At 43.0% G+C, this 17,771-nt stretch overlaps 2 protein-coding genes across 5 annotated transcripts in view; both read right to left on the reverse strand.

Moving 5' to 3' along the window:
• The window catches only part of NFATC3 (nuclear factor of activated T cells 3), a 183,215-nt gene that overhangs the window by 17,798 nt on the left and 147,646 nt on the right, over positions 1-17,771 (reverse strand). Inside the window, exon 10 of one of the 4 annotated variants that reach the window (XM_039478123.2) lies at positions 13,080-15,964. The exons of the other annotated variants lie outside the window; for them this stretch is intronic. Coding sequence (XP_039334057.1) covers positions 15,909-15,964 — 56 coding nt within the window. The 3' untranslated portion in view covers positions 13,080-15,908. Of the gene's footprint in view, positions 1-13,079; positions 15,965-17,771 lie in introns of those variants that run through there. 4 annotated transcript variants of the gene reach the window in all.
• LOC141584906 (large ribosomal subunit protein uL24-like) lies at positions 4,672-12,856 on the reverse strand. Its single transcript, XM_074401691.1, has one exon. It carries the CDS (start codon positions 9,749-9,751, stop codon positions 9,314-9,316), a length of 438 nt encoding a protein of 145 aa, XP_074257792.1. The 5' UTR covers positions 9,752-12,856; the 3' UTR covers positions 4,672-9,313.

Consider the following 17,771-nt stretch of genomic DNA (forward strand, 5'->3'; position numbering starts at 1 on the left):
TTTTTCTTTGAGACAAAGTCTCACTCTGTTGCCCAGGCTGAAGTGCAGTGGCACCCCAATCACAGCTCACTGCAGCCTCCACCTCCTGGGTTCTAGCACCTCCTATGCCCACCTCAGCCTCCTGAAGTGCTGGTAATACAGGTATGAGCCAGTGCACCCAACCAATTTATCAAAATTCAATGCTCTTTCAAGATGACAACATTCACTTAGAAGGAATTTCCTCAATATGAAAAAGGGCACATATGAAAAACTCTTAGCTCATATCATTATCAACAAAAAACCAAAGGCTTTTCCCCTAAGATCAGGAACAAAGCAAAGATGCCCACACTTTGACCACTTCTACCAGCCTACTACTAGAAGTTCTAGCCAGAGCAATTAGATTAGAAAAAACCCAAAAACCAAAAAACAAAAAACTAAGGCCATCCAAATTAAAAGGAAGACATAAAATTATCTCCGTTCAGGAATGGCATGATCCTATAAAAATATGAAACTCTAAAGAATCCACTCAAACAAAAAAGCACTAAAAAAGTCATCAAAGTTGCAACATACAGAATCAACACACAATATTCATTTGTACTTCTATATACTTGGAATGAATGGTCCAAAAAGCCCTTAAGAAAACAATTCATTTTTTGCGGGTTTTTTATGCTTCATTTGTTTTTGAGACAGAGTCTCAGGCTGGAGTGCAGTGGCATGATCTTGTTCATAACAACCTCCACCTCCCGGTTTCAAGCGATTCTCCTGCCTCAGCACCCCCAAATGGCTGGGATTACAGGAATATGCTACCACACCCAGCTAATTTTTGAATTTTCAGTAAAGATAAGGTTTCCCCATGGTGGCTAGGCTGGCCCATGTTGGCCAGGCTGGTCATGAACTCCTGACCTCAGGTGATCTGCCTGCCTCAGCCTCCCAAAGTGCTAGGATTATACAAGTGTGAGCCACCACACCTGAGCTTAAGAAAACGATTTTATCCGGCACAGTGGGCACTCCAGCCTGGGCAACAGAACAAGACCATGTCTCCAAAAAAAGAAAAGAAAACAATTCTATTCAAAGTAGCATCAAAAAGAATAAAATACTTAGGAATTAACCAAAAAGGTTTAAGATTTCTACATTTAAAACTAGGCCAGCATGGTGGCTCATGCCTGTAATCTCAGCAATTTGGGAGGCCAAGGCAGGTGGATCATCTGAGGTCAGGAGCTCAAGACCAGCCTGGTCAACATGATGAAACCCCAGCTCTAATAAAAATACAAAGAATTACCCAGGTGTGGCGGTGGGCACCTGTAATCCTAGCTACTTGGGACGCTGAGGCAGGAGAATCACTTGAACTCAGGAGGTGGAGGCTGCAGTGAGCCAAGATCATGCCACTACACTCCAGCTTGGGTGACAGAACAAGACTGTTTCAAAAAATATATATGAATAAAGGATTTGGATAGACACGCCTGGGAGTAATGGCTCATGGAGTCTTGCTCTACTGCCAGGCTGGAGTGCATTGGCACAATCTCAGCTCACTGCAACCTCTGCCTCCCATGCCTCCCAGGTTCAAGTAATTCTCCTGCTTCAGCCTCCTGAGTAGCTGAGATTACAAGCTCCTGCCACCACGCCCAGCTAATTTTTTAATTTCTTATAGAGACGGGGTTTCACCATGTTGGTCAGACTGGTCTTGAACTCCTGACCTCAGGTGATCCACCTGCCTCGGCCTCCCAAAGTACTGGGATTACAGGTGTGAGCCACCAAGGCTGGACCATTTTTTTTTTTTTTTTTTTTTTTTTGCTAGTCTAGATTTTTACTGTTAACCAGAAGGCTTTTTTCTTTTTAAATATCTATGTAGTCATGGACTATTTTTTTGAGACAGGGTCTCACTTTGTCGCCCAGGTTAGAGTACATGGTGCAATCTCAGCTTGTTGGAACCTCCATCCCCTAGGTTCAAGTGATCCTCTCATCTCAGCCTCCTGAGTAGCTGGGACTACAGGCACACACCATCACAACCAGCTAATTTTTAAATTTTTTAATGGACATGGGTCTCACCTTGTTGCCCAGGCTGGTCCTAAACTCCTGGGCTCAGGCAATCCACCTAACTCAGCTTCCCAACTTGCTGGGATTAGAGATGTGAGTCACTGTGTCCAGCCCCAAATTATTTTTCGATAGATGAATGGATAAACAAAATGTGGTGTATATACACAATTGAATATTATTCCTCTATATGCAATGTAATATGTAATAATATTCCACACAAAAATGTTCCAATAGATTATTTCTCCATATGCTTACAATATGGATGAACCTCAAAAACATTATGCTAAGTGAAATAAGCCAGACAAAAAGGGAAAAATATTGCATAATCCCACTTATATAAGTTATCTAGAGTAGGGAAATTCATGGAGACAAAAAGCAGAGTAGCGGTTACCAGGGCCTGAGAGGTTGGGAAGGAAATGAGTAGTTATTACTTAATGGTTATAGAGTTATAATGTTTGGGTGATAAAACAGTTCTGGAAATAGATGGTGGTGGCGGTTACACAATATTGTGAATGTATTTAATGCCACTTAATATACACTCAAAATGATTAAAGTGGTAAATTTTACATTTTAAACAACCTTTGGATTTTCTCATGGGAGAACATTGTGTTAACTGAGTGAATTAGGTTTTCACAGCTCTAACCATTAACTCAAAGCAAGATCTGGAGGACTTTCATAAATCCTTCTTTTAAAGTTTATAAACCTGAGTACATTTAACTCATATCTCAATGAGCTAATGAACCTAACAAAGGGCTTCTATAAATCGGTAAAAGAAGGAGCAGGCTAGGTAGGCGTGGTGGCTCATGCCTGTAATTCCAGCACTTTGAGGGGCCAAAGCGGGTGGATCATCTGAGGTCAGAAGTTCGAGACCAGCCTGACCAACATGGAGAAACCCCATCTCTACTAAAAATACAAAATTACTTGGGCGTGGTGGTGCATGCCTGTAATTCCAGCTACTCAGGAGGCTGAGACAGGATAATTGCTTGAACCCGGGAGGTGGAGGTTGTGGTGAGCCAAGACTGAGCCATTGCACTCCAGCCTGGGCAAGAAGAGTGAAACTCCATCTCAAAAACAAAAAAAAAGAACAGAGATCATAGATTTGGGAGGTGGAGGTTGCAGTGAGCTGAGATGGTGCCACTGTACTCCAGCCTGGGTGGCAGAGTGAAAAAAAAAAACAAAAGATAGTGGTATGAATATTCGAATAAGTATTTGATAGACTATTTTATGGAATATTCTATTTTAAGATTATCTTTTGGCCCAGTGCAGTGGCTCATGCCTGTAATCCCAGCACTCTGGGAGGCCAAGGCAGGCAGATCACCTGAGGTCAGCAGTTCGAGACCAGCCTGGCCAACATTGTGAAACCCTGCCTCTACTAAAAATACAAAAATTATCCAGGAGTGGTGGCGCGTGCCTGCAATCCCAGCTACTTGGGAGGCTGAGGCAGAATTGCTTGAACCTATGAGGCGGAGGATGCAGTGTGTCGAGATCAGTGCACTGCACTCCAGCCTGGGCAATAGAGCAACACTCCATCTCAAAAAAAAAAAGGAATATCTTTCAAGGAAGATATTTTATGTTACAGTATAGAATACTCTCTCAAGATTCTATATCATGGGAAATGCAAAGTGTAAACTAGTATACATAATATGCTAGTAAAAATAAGGAAAAAATATATGCAACTGTTTATAAATGCATAGAATAGCTCTGGAGTGACAGCCAAGAAACTGGTAACTCCAATTCTCCCTACACAGGACAATGAAGTATTTACCTAGAAGACAGATTTTTAATTATGTATATGTTGGAACTTTAACATTTTGAACCATGTAAATGTATTGCCTGTTCAAAAAATGATTAAGAAACACAGGCCAGGCATGGCAGCTCACACGCGTAATCCTGGCACTTTGGGAGGCTGAAACCAACCTGGGCAATGTAGTGAGACCCTGCCTTTATTAAAAAAATTAAAAATTGGCTGGACATGGTAGCAGGCACCTGTAGTACCTGCTACTTGGGAGGCTGAAGTGGGAGAATCTCTGGAGCCTGGGAGGTCGAGGTTGCAGTAAGCCATGATGATGCCACTGCACTCCAGCCTGATCAACAGAGCAAAATCCCATCTCTGTGCACGCCTCAACAAGAAATAAACACAAATAAAATGTTAAAATTCCCATTCTAAATAAAATCATCTATAGATGTTTTTAAATATACAGCAGGATTATCAGGGACTTAATCTGTACCATATTTTTTTTTTTCTGTATCACATTCTTGTAGATGTAAAGTTAAAATGCTTGTAACCATCATTCTCAACCCTATACTATCTTCCAGCATAAATTAGACTTTCACACTTTTTCTCCTGCCCAGATAGAGAGGCTAACTGTAGGCTTTAGAAACATCTTTAAAAAAAAAAAAAAAAAAAAAAAAGCCAGGTATCTTCAGAGAAAACCTGTTTGAGAAGATTTATCTAAGTCCATCAAAAGCTACGATTGTTAGCAAGAAGTAACCTTGTAATGCCAAGGCAGAAAACTGCACCACACCACAGAAGCTTGGTTAACTGCTGAACCTAAAATTAAGCAATTTATCTCTCATTAAACATTTTTTTTTGTTCCTGTGAATAATCCATCCTGGAAGGAACTTGGAAAAAGTCATATGAATTTTAAAATAGAATACTTCTTTTTTTTTTTTTTTTTTTTTTTTTTTTTTGAGACGGAGTTTTGCTCTTGTTACCCAGGCTGGAGTGCAATGGCGCGATCTCGGCTCACCGCAACCTCCGCCTCCTGGGTTCAGGCAATTCTCCTGCCTCAGCCTCCTGAGTAGCTGGGATTACAGGCACACGCCACTATGCCCAGCTAATCTTTTGTATTTTTAGTAGAGACGGGGTTTCACCATGTTGACCATGGTTGGTCTCGATCTCTCGACCTCGTGATCCACCCGCCTCGGCCTCCCAAAGTGCTGGGATTACAGGCTTGAGCCACCGCGCCCGGCCAGAATACTTCTTTAAGACAGGCTTTGCTATCTTACACATGGTAGCACATTTGAAAATTACAATGCTATTGTCTTTGCAGAGGCAAGATTATATAAGTAATTAATTATATTTTAGAAGACACGAAAAAAAACACGTGAGAAAATCCACATTTCAGACAGACCTGGATTCAAATGCCTGCCCAATATTTGTGGCCATACAAAACTGGGATGTGCTTAAGGTCTCTGAGTCACATCTATACAAAAAGTTAAGACTAATAGTTCACATATCACAGATTACTGGGAAGAATTAATGAGCTACTAGGAAAGTGCCTAGCACAGTGTTCAAAAAAATTTGAGTTTATCAACAAACAATAACCGGCTGGGCATGGTGGCTCAAGCCTGTAATCCCAGCACTTTGGGAGGCTGAGGCAGGTAGATCACAAGGTCAGGTCAAAAGAAAAAAGGAAAAGGAAAAGAAAAGAAGAAAAGAGAAAAGAAAATAAAGTAATAATAATTCACTAATCTTTTTTGTATTTTTAAGACACTGTCACTCTGTTGCCCAGGCTGGAGTGCAGTGGTGTGATCTCAGCTCGCTGCAACCTCTGTCTCCCAGGTCAAAGTGATTCTCCTGCTTCGGCCTCCTAAGTAGCTGTTACAGGCATTTGCCACCATACCTGGCTAATTTTTACTTTTTTTTTTTTTTTTTTGAGATGGTGTCTTGCTCTGTCACCCAGGCTGGAGTGCAGTGGCACCATCTTGGCTCACTGCAGCCTCTATCACGTTCAAGTGATTCTCCTGTCTCAGCCTCCCAAGAAGCTGAGATTACAGGAGTGTGTGACTACATCCAGCTAATTTTTGTATTTTTAGTAGAGATGGGGTTTCACCATGTTGGCCAGGCTGGTCTCGAACTCCTGGCCTCATGTCATCCACCTGCCTCAGATTCCTAAAGTGCTGGGATTGCAGGTATGAGCCACTGCACCTGGTCCAATTTTTACTATTTCTAGTAGAGACGAGTTTTCACCATGTTAGCCAGGCTGGTCTCGAACTCCTGATCTCAAATGATGCTCCCATCTCAGCCTCCCAAGTGCTGGGATTACAGGCATAAACCACCATGCCTGGCCATTAATTATTTTTAAAATACATTTTGAGGGGAATTTATTTTGAAGACTTCTGATATGCTGCTTTAGGGTAGGCTCTCTTGGATTTTTCCTAGCTTATACGTAAGTTCTACTATTTTATTGCTTACTTATTCTGAGACAGGGTCTCACTCTCTCCCAGGCTGGAGTACAGTGGCATGATCTCTGCTAATATCAACCTCTGCCTTTCAGGCTCCAGCGATCCTCCCACTTCCGTCTCTTGAGTAGCTGGGACTACTGGTATGCGCCACCATACCTGGCCTAATTTTTGTATTTTTTTATAGAGATACGGTTTCACCATGTTGCCTAGGCTCGTCTCAAACTCCTGAGCTCAAGCAATTCACCTGCCTTGGCCTCCCAAAGTGCTGGGATTACAGGCATGAGCCATAGTGCCTGGCCATATATAAATCTTAATGTAGGCTGATTAAAATTTTTGTTCAAATGGTAGAAATAATATATTCAGAAAAAAAGGATACAACTTATTTATGTCCGTGGAGATACACAGATACATTTGATGTAAAAAATAAAAGATCTTCTCAAGTGTTTGTTGCTTTCTTCCTTAGGCCTAAAATGCAATTTTTCTTTTTTTTTTTTTGAGACGGAGTTTCGCTCTTGTTACCCAGGCTGGAGTGCAAAGGCGCGATCTCGGCTCACCGCAACCTCCGCCTCCTGGGTTCAGGAAATTCTCCTGCCTCAGCCTCCTGAGTAGCTGGGATTACAGGCATGCACCACCATGCCCAGCCATTTTTTTGTATTTTTTAGTACAGACGGGGTTTTACCATGTTGACCAGGATGGTCTCAATCTCTTGACCTTGTGATCCACCCGCCTCGGCCTCCCAAAGTGCTGGGATTACAGGCTTGAGCCACTGCGCCCAGCCTCAATTTTTCTGATTGTATGTCCCAGGATGCTTATGTCTAAGATCTTGAATCCCCATCATGGTCCATCCTGCATAAGCCATGATTTAAAGCCTACATGGGCATTATTTACAAGACCTTTTGGCCTCTGGAATCATTCATCCTAAATATCTTTGAGTCTATACAGTACCTGTATGCTTCCCAAAAGAGGATTTGTGAGTTACCCAGTGTCCCAGTTAAAAGACAAAGTTCAGTGTTATCTACTTCCCGCCACCCCAGTGCCCATAAGTGATTATACCATATAGATGACACACTTTCACCACTGGCTATGCATGGCTTTCTTTATTATTATTATTATTTTTGAGACAATCTCCCTCTGTCACCCAGGCTGGAGTGCAGTGGCGTGATCCTGGCTCACTGCAACCTCCACCTCCCAGGTTCAAGCAATGCTTCTGCCTCAGCTTTCTGAGTAGTTGGGACTACAGGCGTGTGCCACCACACCCAGCTAATTTTTGTATTTTTAGTAGAGACTGGGTTTCACCATATTGGTCAGTCTGGTCCCGAACTCCTGACTTCATCATCTAGGATTACAGGCATGAACCACTGTGCCCAGCCTTGTTTTATTTATTTTAATAAAACAAACACCAGTGAAACCACGAACCAACAGGTGCAAGAGAACACTGACAATATTAACCTCTCTGTTGCTCCTCCATATCAGTTTCCTGCTTCCCACATCCAAGTAACCACCTGAATGTTGTGTTTATCATTTCCTTGATTTTAAAAAGCACCTGCTTTTTGAAAGCAGGCACTTCTGCTTGTCATTCACATATAGGACTAAAGCAGCTAAGGTCATGACTAGAGAGTCCTTGTTTACTGCCGAATTACCAAATGCCCTACATTCAGGATCAGCATGTTACTGCACAAAGCCTGCAAGTGGCAGTGTCAGTTTTCACCACAGCAGCAGGTCAGGCTATATTTAACATGCATCCTCTACTCTGCTGAAAAGCTGCAGCTGTGGCTCTGTTAGTCTGTGAACAAGGAGAGCAAGTGGGAAACTTAGGGACTTTAATGGAAAGTTGTAACAGCATTCAGTTAGCTCAATCATAAATTAAATGGGCCTGTATTTAAAGGTCTAAGACAGTCTAGTTTCACAACACTATAATTTTTTTTTTGAGATGGAGTCTTGCTCTGTTGCCCAGGCTGGAGTGCAGTGATGTCATCTCAGCTCACTGCAACCTCCGCCTCCTGGGTTCAAGCAAATCTCCTGTCTCAGCCTCCCAAGTAGCTAAAACTACAGACATGCATCATCACACCCTGCTAATTTTCTTTCTTTTCTTTTCTTTTTTTTTTTTTTTTTTTTGGTATTTTTGGTATATATGGGGTTTCATCATGTCAGAAAGACTGGACTTGAACTCCTGACCTCAGGTGATCATCTCACCTCAGCCTCCCAAAATGCTGGGATTACAGGCATGAGCCACTGTGTCTGGCCACCATAATCTTTTTTTTTTTTTTTTTGAGACGGAGTTTCACTCTTGTTACCCAGGCTGGAGTGCAATGGCACGATCTCGGCTCACTGCAACCTCCGCCTCCTGGGTTCAAGCAATTCTCCTGCCTCAGCCTCCTGAGTAGCTGGGATTACAGGCACGTGCCACCATGCCCAGCTAATTTTTTGTATTTTTAGTAGAGACGGGTTTCACCATGTTGACCAGGATGGTCTCGATCTCTCGACCTCGTGATCCACCTGCCTCGGCCTCCCAAAGTGCTGGGATTACAGGCTTGAGCCACCGCACCCGGCCTTTTTTTTTTTTTTGAGACGGAGTTTCGCTCTTGTTACCCAGGCTGGAGTGCAATGGCGTGATCTCGGCTCACCGCAACCTCCGCCTCCTGGGTTCAGGCAATTCTCCTGCCTCAGCCTCCTGAGTAGCTGGGATTACAGGCACGTGCCACCATGCCCAGCTAATTTTTTGTATTTTTAGTAGAGATGGGGTTTCACCATGTTGACCAGGATGGTCTCGATCTCTCGACCTCGTGATCCACCCGCCTCGGCCTCCCAAAGTGCTGGGATTATAAGCTTGAGCTACTGCGCCCGACCCTTTTTTTTTTTTTAAACACACACACACCAGTATCAACTACAACACTGAATTCAATTTTTTTTTTTGAGACAGAGTCTCGCTCTGTAGCCCAGGCTGGAGTGTAACGGCATGATCTCGGCTCACTGCAACCTCTGCCTCCCAGGTTCAAGTGATTCTCCTACCTCAGCCTCCTGAGTAGCTGGGATTACAGGTGCCTGCCACCATGCCTAGCTAATTTTTTTTCCTTGTTTCAAGTTTTATTCAAAGCTTGTATATAAGATTACTTTATTCCTGCATCTTCTCAATTGTTTCTTCCTTGTATTTGCCCTTTTCCTTTCCTACTTGGCGAGATTTGGCTTTCCATTCAAGGATCTTTTTGCGGTCTTTGTCCAGTTTTAGCCTAGTGATAACCACTTTGCTGGGGTAAATGCCTACATAGACAGTTGTGCCATTAGCCTTTTCCCGCTGCACCCGTTCAATGTAGATTATGTATTTCTTCCTGTAAGCCTGGACTACTTTGCCAATCTGCTGATCTTTATAGTGTCCTTGTACAACCTGAACTTCATCATCCTTTCGGATGGGCATGGATCGCACGTTGTACTTCTGTCTCAGCTCTTTGGAAAGAGGGGAGGACATAATCTTCCTGTGAATGTGGGAAGGTGCATTGAAATGCCTTTTGCAATTCTTGCTTCGGTCGGAAGTCACAAAGGGATTGAACTTCATTTTGGCAGCTCCCTCTTAGGTGATGGCCGCAAAAGGGAAGAGCTAATTTTTGTATTTTTAGTAGAGACAGGGTGTCACCAGGTTGGCCAGGCCGGTCTCGAACTCCTGACCTCAGATGATCCACCAGCCTCAGCCTCCCAAAGTGCTGGGATTACAGGAGTGAGCCACCGCACCCAGCCTAAATTATATCTTAATTAAAATGTTTAAAACAGCCTGACAAATGGGCACAGTGGCTTACGCCTGGCCAACATGACTAAACCCCATCTCTACTAAAAATACAAAAATTAGCTGGGCATGGTAGTGAGTGCCTGTAATCCCAGCTACTTGGGAGGCTGAGGCGAGAATTGCTTGAACCCAGGAGGCAGAGGTTGCAATGAGCTGGTATCATGCCATCCTACTCCAGCCTGGGTGACAAGGGAAACTCCATCTCAAAAAAAAAAAAAAAAAGTAAATAAATAAATAAACAGCTTGACAGTTTCCATATTTGTTATAAAATCTACTGTTTTAACCTTTATTGTCTGGTCCAAAAACCGGGATATAAACACCATAATGAACATAAATGTTTACGGAAAATTACATTTCCAGGCATACAAATTGTTAACATGAGCAAAAACTCAGTGATAACTGGACAGCCGTAGAACATGCTTTTCAAGGAGGAGGTAGTGAAGGACACATAAAGGCACATCACGAACTATGCCTTAATTGGTTGAGTAAGTATATATTACAGCCTTCCTGGGGGGCTACTTGAAAGAGAACACCACTTGGTGAAATATCAGTACTGTGCTGCTGTTGTAACCCCCAAGGAATACCTGCCTTGCCCCAGGAAGCCTGAGACTAAGAAATGCTTCTGGGATTCTTCTGAGCTTGAAAATTTGTTATGAGGCACCAAAATTATCTCAATGAAACTAAACAAAGATAATTATAAAGTTTAGTCTTTGATTCCCCCCCCCCACATATATATATATGCAAAAACCTATGCAGAGAAAGGATGCAACTTTGCATAATTATGACTCACTAAGTCAACAGTACCTCAGAGCTAAGACCTCAGGCCATACTGATAAAGTCTTTTGAACAGGGAAAGTGACAGTCTTAACCTATACCAAGCTGGCTAGAGTGTATTCCCTTCTGAATACTGTACTATGAAAGGGAACATAAACATCAGGGTTCAAGCAGAGGGAAATCTGCGTATTGGTGAGGGAAGGATGAAGTTGCTGAGAGTTTTAAGACTGGGAAAGAGATCACAATTTCACACACAGGAAGGGCTATTATAGAAGAAGGATTAAGTATGTTCTGAATTATTCCAGAGGTATTACAGTCCACATAAAACAAGAAGAGTATTCCTCACTCGAGGCATTAAAAAAAACAAAAAAACAAAACAAGAAGATTAGCTGGAACTCAAAAGGCCCTGAGATGTTCCAAAGAAGCTAGAGAAGAGACAAAGAGGAATATATAATTATCATTAAGAATATCAAAATGTGCAATGGCATGCATGTTGCCATTAATAATAAAATACAAATACATTAAATTTAAAAAAAAAAAGAATATCAAAATGTGGTCAGGTGAGGTGGCTCATGCCTGTAATCCCAGCACTTTGGGAGGCCCATGCCGGTGGATCGCCTGAGGTCAAGAGTTTGAGACCAGCCTGACCAACATGGTGAAACCCCACCTCTACTACAAATGTAAGTGGTGGCAAACGCCTGTAATCCCCGCTACTGGGGAGGCTGAGGCAGGAGAATCGCCTGAACCCAGGAGGCAGAGGTTGCAGTAAGCTGAAGTCGTGCCATTGCACTCCAGCCTGGGGGTCAGAGTGAGAATTCATCTCAAAAAAAAAAAAAAAAGAATGCCAAAGTGTGAACTCTAGTGAGAAAGAGAATGGAGGGCCTTTAAAATGTCATCTAATACTGAGAATCCATAACACTTTTTTTTTTTTTTTTTGAAACAGGGTTTTACTCTGTTGTCCAGGCTGGAGTGCAGTGGCACAATCTTGGCTCACTGTAAACTCTACCTCTTGGGTTCAAGCATTCCTCCCACTTCAGCCTCCCGAGTAGCTGGGACTATAGGCACACACCACCACCCTTGGCTAATTTTTTCTTTTCTTTTTTTTTTTTAAGACAGAGTTTTGCTTTTGTTGTCCAGAATGGAGTGCAATGGCGTGATCTTGGCTCACTGCAACCTCCACCTCCCAGATTCAAGCAATTATTCTGCCTCAGCCTCCCAAGTAGCTGGGATTATAGGCATACGTCGCCACGTCTGGCTAATTTTGTATTTTTAGTAGAGACCGGGTTTCTCCATGTTGGTTGGGCTGGTCTCGAACTCCCCACCTCAAGTGATCTGCCTGCCTCGGCCTCCAAAAGTGCTGGGATTACAGGCGTGAGCCACCGCGCCTGGCCTGCTTGGCTAATTTTTCAAATTTTTAGTAGAGACAAGGTATCCTTATATTCCCCAGGCTGGTCTAGAACTCCTCCTGGGCTTAAATGGTCCTCCCACCTTGGCCTCACAAAGTGCAGGGATTACAAGGCATGAGCCACTGCACCCTGCCAGAATCTATAATCTTAAGAATACCCTGGTCCCTCTCACAATCAAGACTATGAAGAAAATGGCATTTTCTTTCATGTATTCTTTGACACCCACTCTAAAACCTCAACACACTGACTAGAAACTTGATTGCAGATACTGGAAAAACTCCTAGAGTCAGGAAACAGGTCTTAGTCTTTATTCTGCCATTAATTCAGGTGTGTTAACCTGGATGAGTATCTTAGGCTCTGTGTAAAATTCAGGCTGGGTGTGGTGGCTCATGCCTGTAATCGCAACACTTTGGGAGGCCAAGGCAGGCAGATCATGGAGGCCAAGGCAGGCAGATCATGGGGTCAAGAGATTAAGGCCCCTGGCCAACATGGTGAAACCCTGTCTCTACTAAAATTACAAAAATTGGCCGGGTGTGGTGGCACACTTCTGCAGTCCTAGCTACTCAGGAGGCTGAGTAAGAATCACCTGAACCCGGGAGGCAACGGTTGCAGTGAGCCAAGATCGTGCCATTGCACTCCAGCCTGGGTAACAAGAGCGAAACTCCGTCTCAAAAAAAAAAAAAAAAAAAAAAAGGCCGGGCGCGGTGGCTCAAGCCTGTAATCCCAGCACTTTGGGAGGCCAAGGCGGGTGGATCACAAGGTCAAGAGATCGAGACCATCCTGGTCAACATGGTGAAACCCCGTCTCTACTAAAAATACAAAAAAAATAGCTGGGCATGGTGGTGCGTGCCTGTAATCCCAGCTACTCAGGAGGCTGAGGCAGGAGAATTGCCTGAACCCAGGAGGCGGAGGTTGCGGTGAGCCGAGATCGCGCCATTGCTCTCCAGCCTGGGTAACAAGAGCGAAACTCCGTCTCAAAAAAAAACCAAAAAACAAAAAACAAAAAACAAACGATGTTAATGCCTACATTTCTTTTTTTTTTTTCTCATTCTGAAGCACTCTTTAGAACTTCATTTATTTATTTATTTTTATTTATTTTTTGTAAGAAAAAGAATAAAGAAGAGGAAGAAAGAGAAAGAGGAAGAGGGAGAGAGGATGGGGGTATTGCTTTATTGCCCAGGCTAGAATGCAATCTAAATATGGGTATGCCTATATTTGTCCTTAATAATGGAGATATAAAAGAAAATGAGGGAAGAGAATAACAAACAAGGAGCCAACCAACATTTCGTTTAAATTTCTTTTCTTTTTTTTTTTTGAGGCGGAGTTTCGCTCTTGTTGCCCAGGCTGGAGTGCAATGGCGCGATCTCGGCTCACCGCAACCTCCGCCTCCTGGGTTCAGGCAATTCTCCTGCCTCAGCCTCCTAAGTAGCTGGGATTACAGGCACACGCCACCATGCCCAGCTAATTTTTTGTATTTTTAGTAGAGACGGGGTTTCACCATGTTGACCAGGATGGTCTCGATCTCTTGACCTCGTGATCCACCCGCCTCGGCCTCCCAAAGTGCTGGGATTACAGGCTTGAGCCACCGCGCCCGGCCCTCGTTTAAACTTCTAAGTTGATATGATGTGGTACTGATAAGAGTGTATATTTTGCATATTTAAAGTGGAGAGTTCTATAAATGCTAATTACATTTACTTGTTCCAGATCTGAGTTCAAGTCCTGGATATCGTTGTTAATTTTCTGTCTCATTGATCTGTCTACTATTAATGTTTAAGTCTCCCACTATTATTATGTGGGAGTCTAAGTCTCTTTATAAGTCTTGTATGTCTGTGTATTCCTGTATTGGGTGCGTATATATTTAGGATCTTTAGCTCTTCTTGTTGTTGCATTGATCCTTTTATCATTATATAATGTCCTTCTTTGCTTCCTTTGATCTTTGTTGCTTAATTGTAACTTCTGCTTTTTATTTATTTATTTTAGCTCTCTGTTTGGTTGGTAAATCCTTCTCCATCCCTTGTTTTGAGTCTTTGTGTATCCTTGAATGTGAGATGGGTCTGGATGCAGCATACTGATGGGTTTTAGTTTTTTATTCAAATTGCCTGTCTGTCTTTGGATTGGGGGATTTAGTCAATTTAAATTTAGAATAATAATATATGTGAGTTTAATACTGCCATTTAATATTAGCTGGCTATTTTTGCCCATTAGTTGATGTAAATTCTTCATTATATTGATGCTCTTTTTGGTATTTTTTTTTTAGAAAGGCTGATACTGTTTGTTCCTTTCTATGTGTAGTGATTCTTTCAGAAGCTCTTGTAAAGCAGGCCTGGTGGTGATGAAATCTCTGAGTGCTTGCTTATTCACAAAAAACTTTATTTTTCCTTTACTTGTGAAGCTTAGTTTGGCTGGATGTGAAATTCTGGGTTGAAAGTTCTTTTCTTTAAGGATGTTGAATATTGGTCCCCACTCTCTTCTGGCTTGTAGGGTTTCTGCTGAGAGATCTGCTGTAAGTCTGATAGGCTTCCCTTTGTGGGTAACCTGACCTTTCTCTCTGGCTGCCCTTAGTATTTTCTCCTTCATTTCAACCCCGGTGAATCTGACGATTATGTGCCTTGGAGTTGCTCTTCTTGAGGATTATCTCTGTGGTGTTCTCTGTATTACCTGGAGTTGAATATTATCCTGCCTTACTAGGTTGGGAAAATTTTCCTGAATAATGTCCTGAAGCGTATTTTCCAGCTTGGATTCATTCTCTTCGTCATGTTCAGGTACACCTATCAAGCGTAGATTAGGTCTTTTCACATAGTCCCATATTGCTTGGAGACTTTGCTCGTTCCTTTTTTTTTTTTGAAACGGAGTTTCGCTCTTGTTACCCAGGCTGGAGTGCAATGGCATGATCTCGGCTCACCACAACCTCCGCCTCCTGGGTTCAGGCAATTCTCCTGCCTCAGCCTCCTGAGTAGCTGGGATTACAGGCACGCGCCACCATGCCCAGCTAATTTTTTGTATTTTTAGTAGAAACGGGGTTTCACCATGTTGACCAGGATGGTCTCGATCTCTTGACCTCGTGATCCACCCGCCTCAGCCTCCCAAAGTGCTGGGATTACAGGCTTGAGCCACCATGCCCGGCTGCTCGTTCCTTTTTATCCTTTTTTCTCTAATCTTGTCTTCTTGTTTTATTTCATTGAGTCGGTCTTCGACCTCTCATATCCTTTCTTCTGCTTGATCAATTCGGCTGTTAAAACTTGTGCATACTTCACAAAGTTCTCGTATAGTGTTTTTCAGCTCCATCAATTCACTTACATTCCTCTCTAAATTGTGTTTTCTTGTTAACATTTCGTCAAATCTTTTTCAAAGTGCTTAGTTTCTTTGGATTGGGTTAAAACAAGTTCTTTTAATTCACAGAAGTTTCTCATTATCCACATTTTGAAGCCTGGAACACACTGGTTCTCCATCAAACCTTGTTCCGTTGCTGATGAGGAACTGTGATTCCCCTGCTGAGGGAGAGGCGTTCTGATCTTGGGTATTCTCAGCCTTTTTTGGCTGTTTTCTTCCCTTCGTTATAAATTTATCCATCTGTGGTCTTTGTATTTACCGTCTTTGTAATTGGGTTTCTGAGGAGACGTCCAACTTATTGATTCTCAGCGCCGAAATCTGAGCAACCCACTGCACCGACTAAATCAGCGGCGTTAAGATTGATGGTGCTTTTCTGACTCTGCACCAAGAACCGACGCTCCGGGAGCGCTGGCAAAACCGCTTCACCGGTCACAAGAGTAGCGCTGGCGACCCGTGGGGCTCCTCCGCTGGGAATCTCCTGGTGCGTGAGCAACAAGAATTCATGTGAAGGTGTGGCGTCCTCTCGTTCTTTGCGCTTTCACTGGGTGCTACAATCCCGAGCTGCTAGTGATCAGCCATCTTGGATCTCTTCCTAATGCCCACATTTCTAAAAGTAACAGTCAACTAACACACGAATGATTCCTAAGGAATTCCATATTAAGGCCAGGCACAGTGACTCATGCCTGTAACCCCAGCACTTTGGGAGGCCTATGTGAGCGGATCACAAGGTAAGGAGATCAAGACCATCCTGGCTAACACAGTGAAACACCATCTCTACTAAAAATACAAAAAATTAGCCGGGTGTGGTGGTGCACGCCTGTAGTCTCAGCTACTTGGGAGGCTGAAGCCAGGGAATTGCTTGAACCTGGGAAGTGGAGGTTGCAGTGAACCCAGATTGTGCCACTGCACTCCAGCCTGGGCAACAGAGCAAGACTACCGCTCAAAAAAAAAGAAAGAAAAAAAATTCTATATTAAAGAAAATTAATAAAATTAAAGTGTTTTAATCTTTCACTTGGTTAAAAGAGGACATATAAATTTTAATATAAAACAGAATTAACAAGTTACTAGGATAAGTATCTTTAAGTAGTATACCAAAAAAAAATTTTTTTTTTTTTTTTTTTTGAGACAGAGTTTCACTCTTGTTACCCAGGCTGGAGTGCAATGGTGCGATCTCGGCTCACCGCAACCTCCGCCTCCTGGGTTCAGGCAATTCTCCTGCCTCAGCCTCCTGAGTAGCTGGGATTACAGGCACGTGCCACCATGCCCAGCTAATTTTTTTGTATTTTTAGTAGAGACGGGGTTTCACCATGTTGACCAGGATGGTCTCGATCTCTTGACCTCGTGATCCACCCACCTCGGCCTCCCAAAGTGCTGGGATTACAGGCTTGAGCCACCGCGCTCGGCCCTTTTTTTTTTTTTTTTTTTTTTTTTCCTTTGAGACGGAGTTTTGCTCTTGTTACCCAGGCTGGAGTGCAATGGCATGATCTCGGCTCACCACAACCTCCGCCTCCTGGGTGCAGGCAATTCTCCTGCCTCAGCCTCCTGAATAGCTGAGATTACAGGCACATGCCACCATGCCCAGCTAATTTTTTGTATTTTTAGTAGAGACAGGGTTTCACCATGTTGACCAGGATGGTCTCCATCTCTTGACCTTGTGATCCACCCGCCTCTGCCTCCCAAAGTGCTGGGATTACAGGCGTGACCTACCGTGCCCCGCCGCAAAAAAAATTTTAAATTACTGTGTCCTCTGGTTGTGAAGTGGAAATTACTTTGGACTTAATAGTTAACATAATACAAAAAAAGTTAAAAAAAATTTTGACCTTGGGCTAACTACAAAGTTCACTTTAATCATTTTCAATCCTTTCTGCTATGTTCTATGACTCACTTAAAAAAAATACTTAGAGACAGGGTCTTGCTATGTTGTCCAGACTAGCCTCAAACTGGGCTCAAGTAATCTTCCCGCCTTAGGATTCCTCAGTAGTGGGATTACAGAAACATATTACCATGCCTTGCTCTATGAATTCTTGCGTTAACTATTAGCAGGGTATGATGAAACATGCCTGTGGTACCAGTTACTGAGGAGGCTGAAGCAGGAGGACTGTTTCAGCCTAGGAGGTTGAAAATGCAGTGAGGCGTGTTCATGGCACTACACTCCAGCCTGGTAACAAAGTGAGACACCATCTTCAAGAATAATAAAATGAAATAAAATAAATAAAGCTAACCAGAAAGGGGACATATGGCTAGGTATGATGGCTCCCAGCACTCTGAGACCTAGGTGGGAGAAT

This window comes from Saimiri boliviensis, chromosome 1 (genome assembly GCF_048565385.1).
Source record: "Saimiri boliviensis isolate mSaiBol1 chromosome 1, mSaiBol1.pri, whole genome shotgun sequence".
Taxonomy (NCBI): Eukaryota; Metazoa; Chordata; class Mammalia; order Primates; family Cebidae; genus Saimiri; species Saimiri boliviensis.

Bases quoted from the DNA above. Each gene is read 5' to 3' on its own strand.
- LOC141584906 (XM_074401691.1), bottom strand. From the start codon at position 9,751: ATGAAGTTCAATCCCTTTGTGACTTCCGACCGAAGCAAGAATTGCAAA.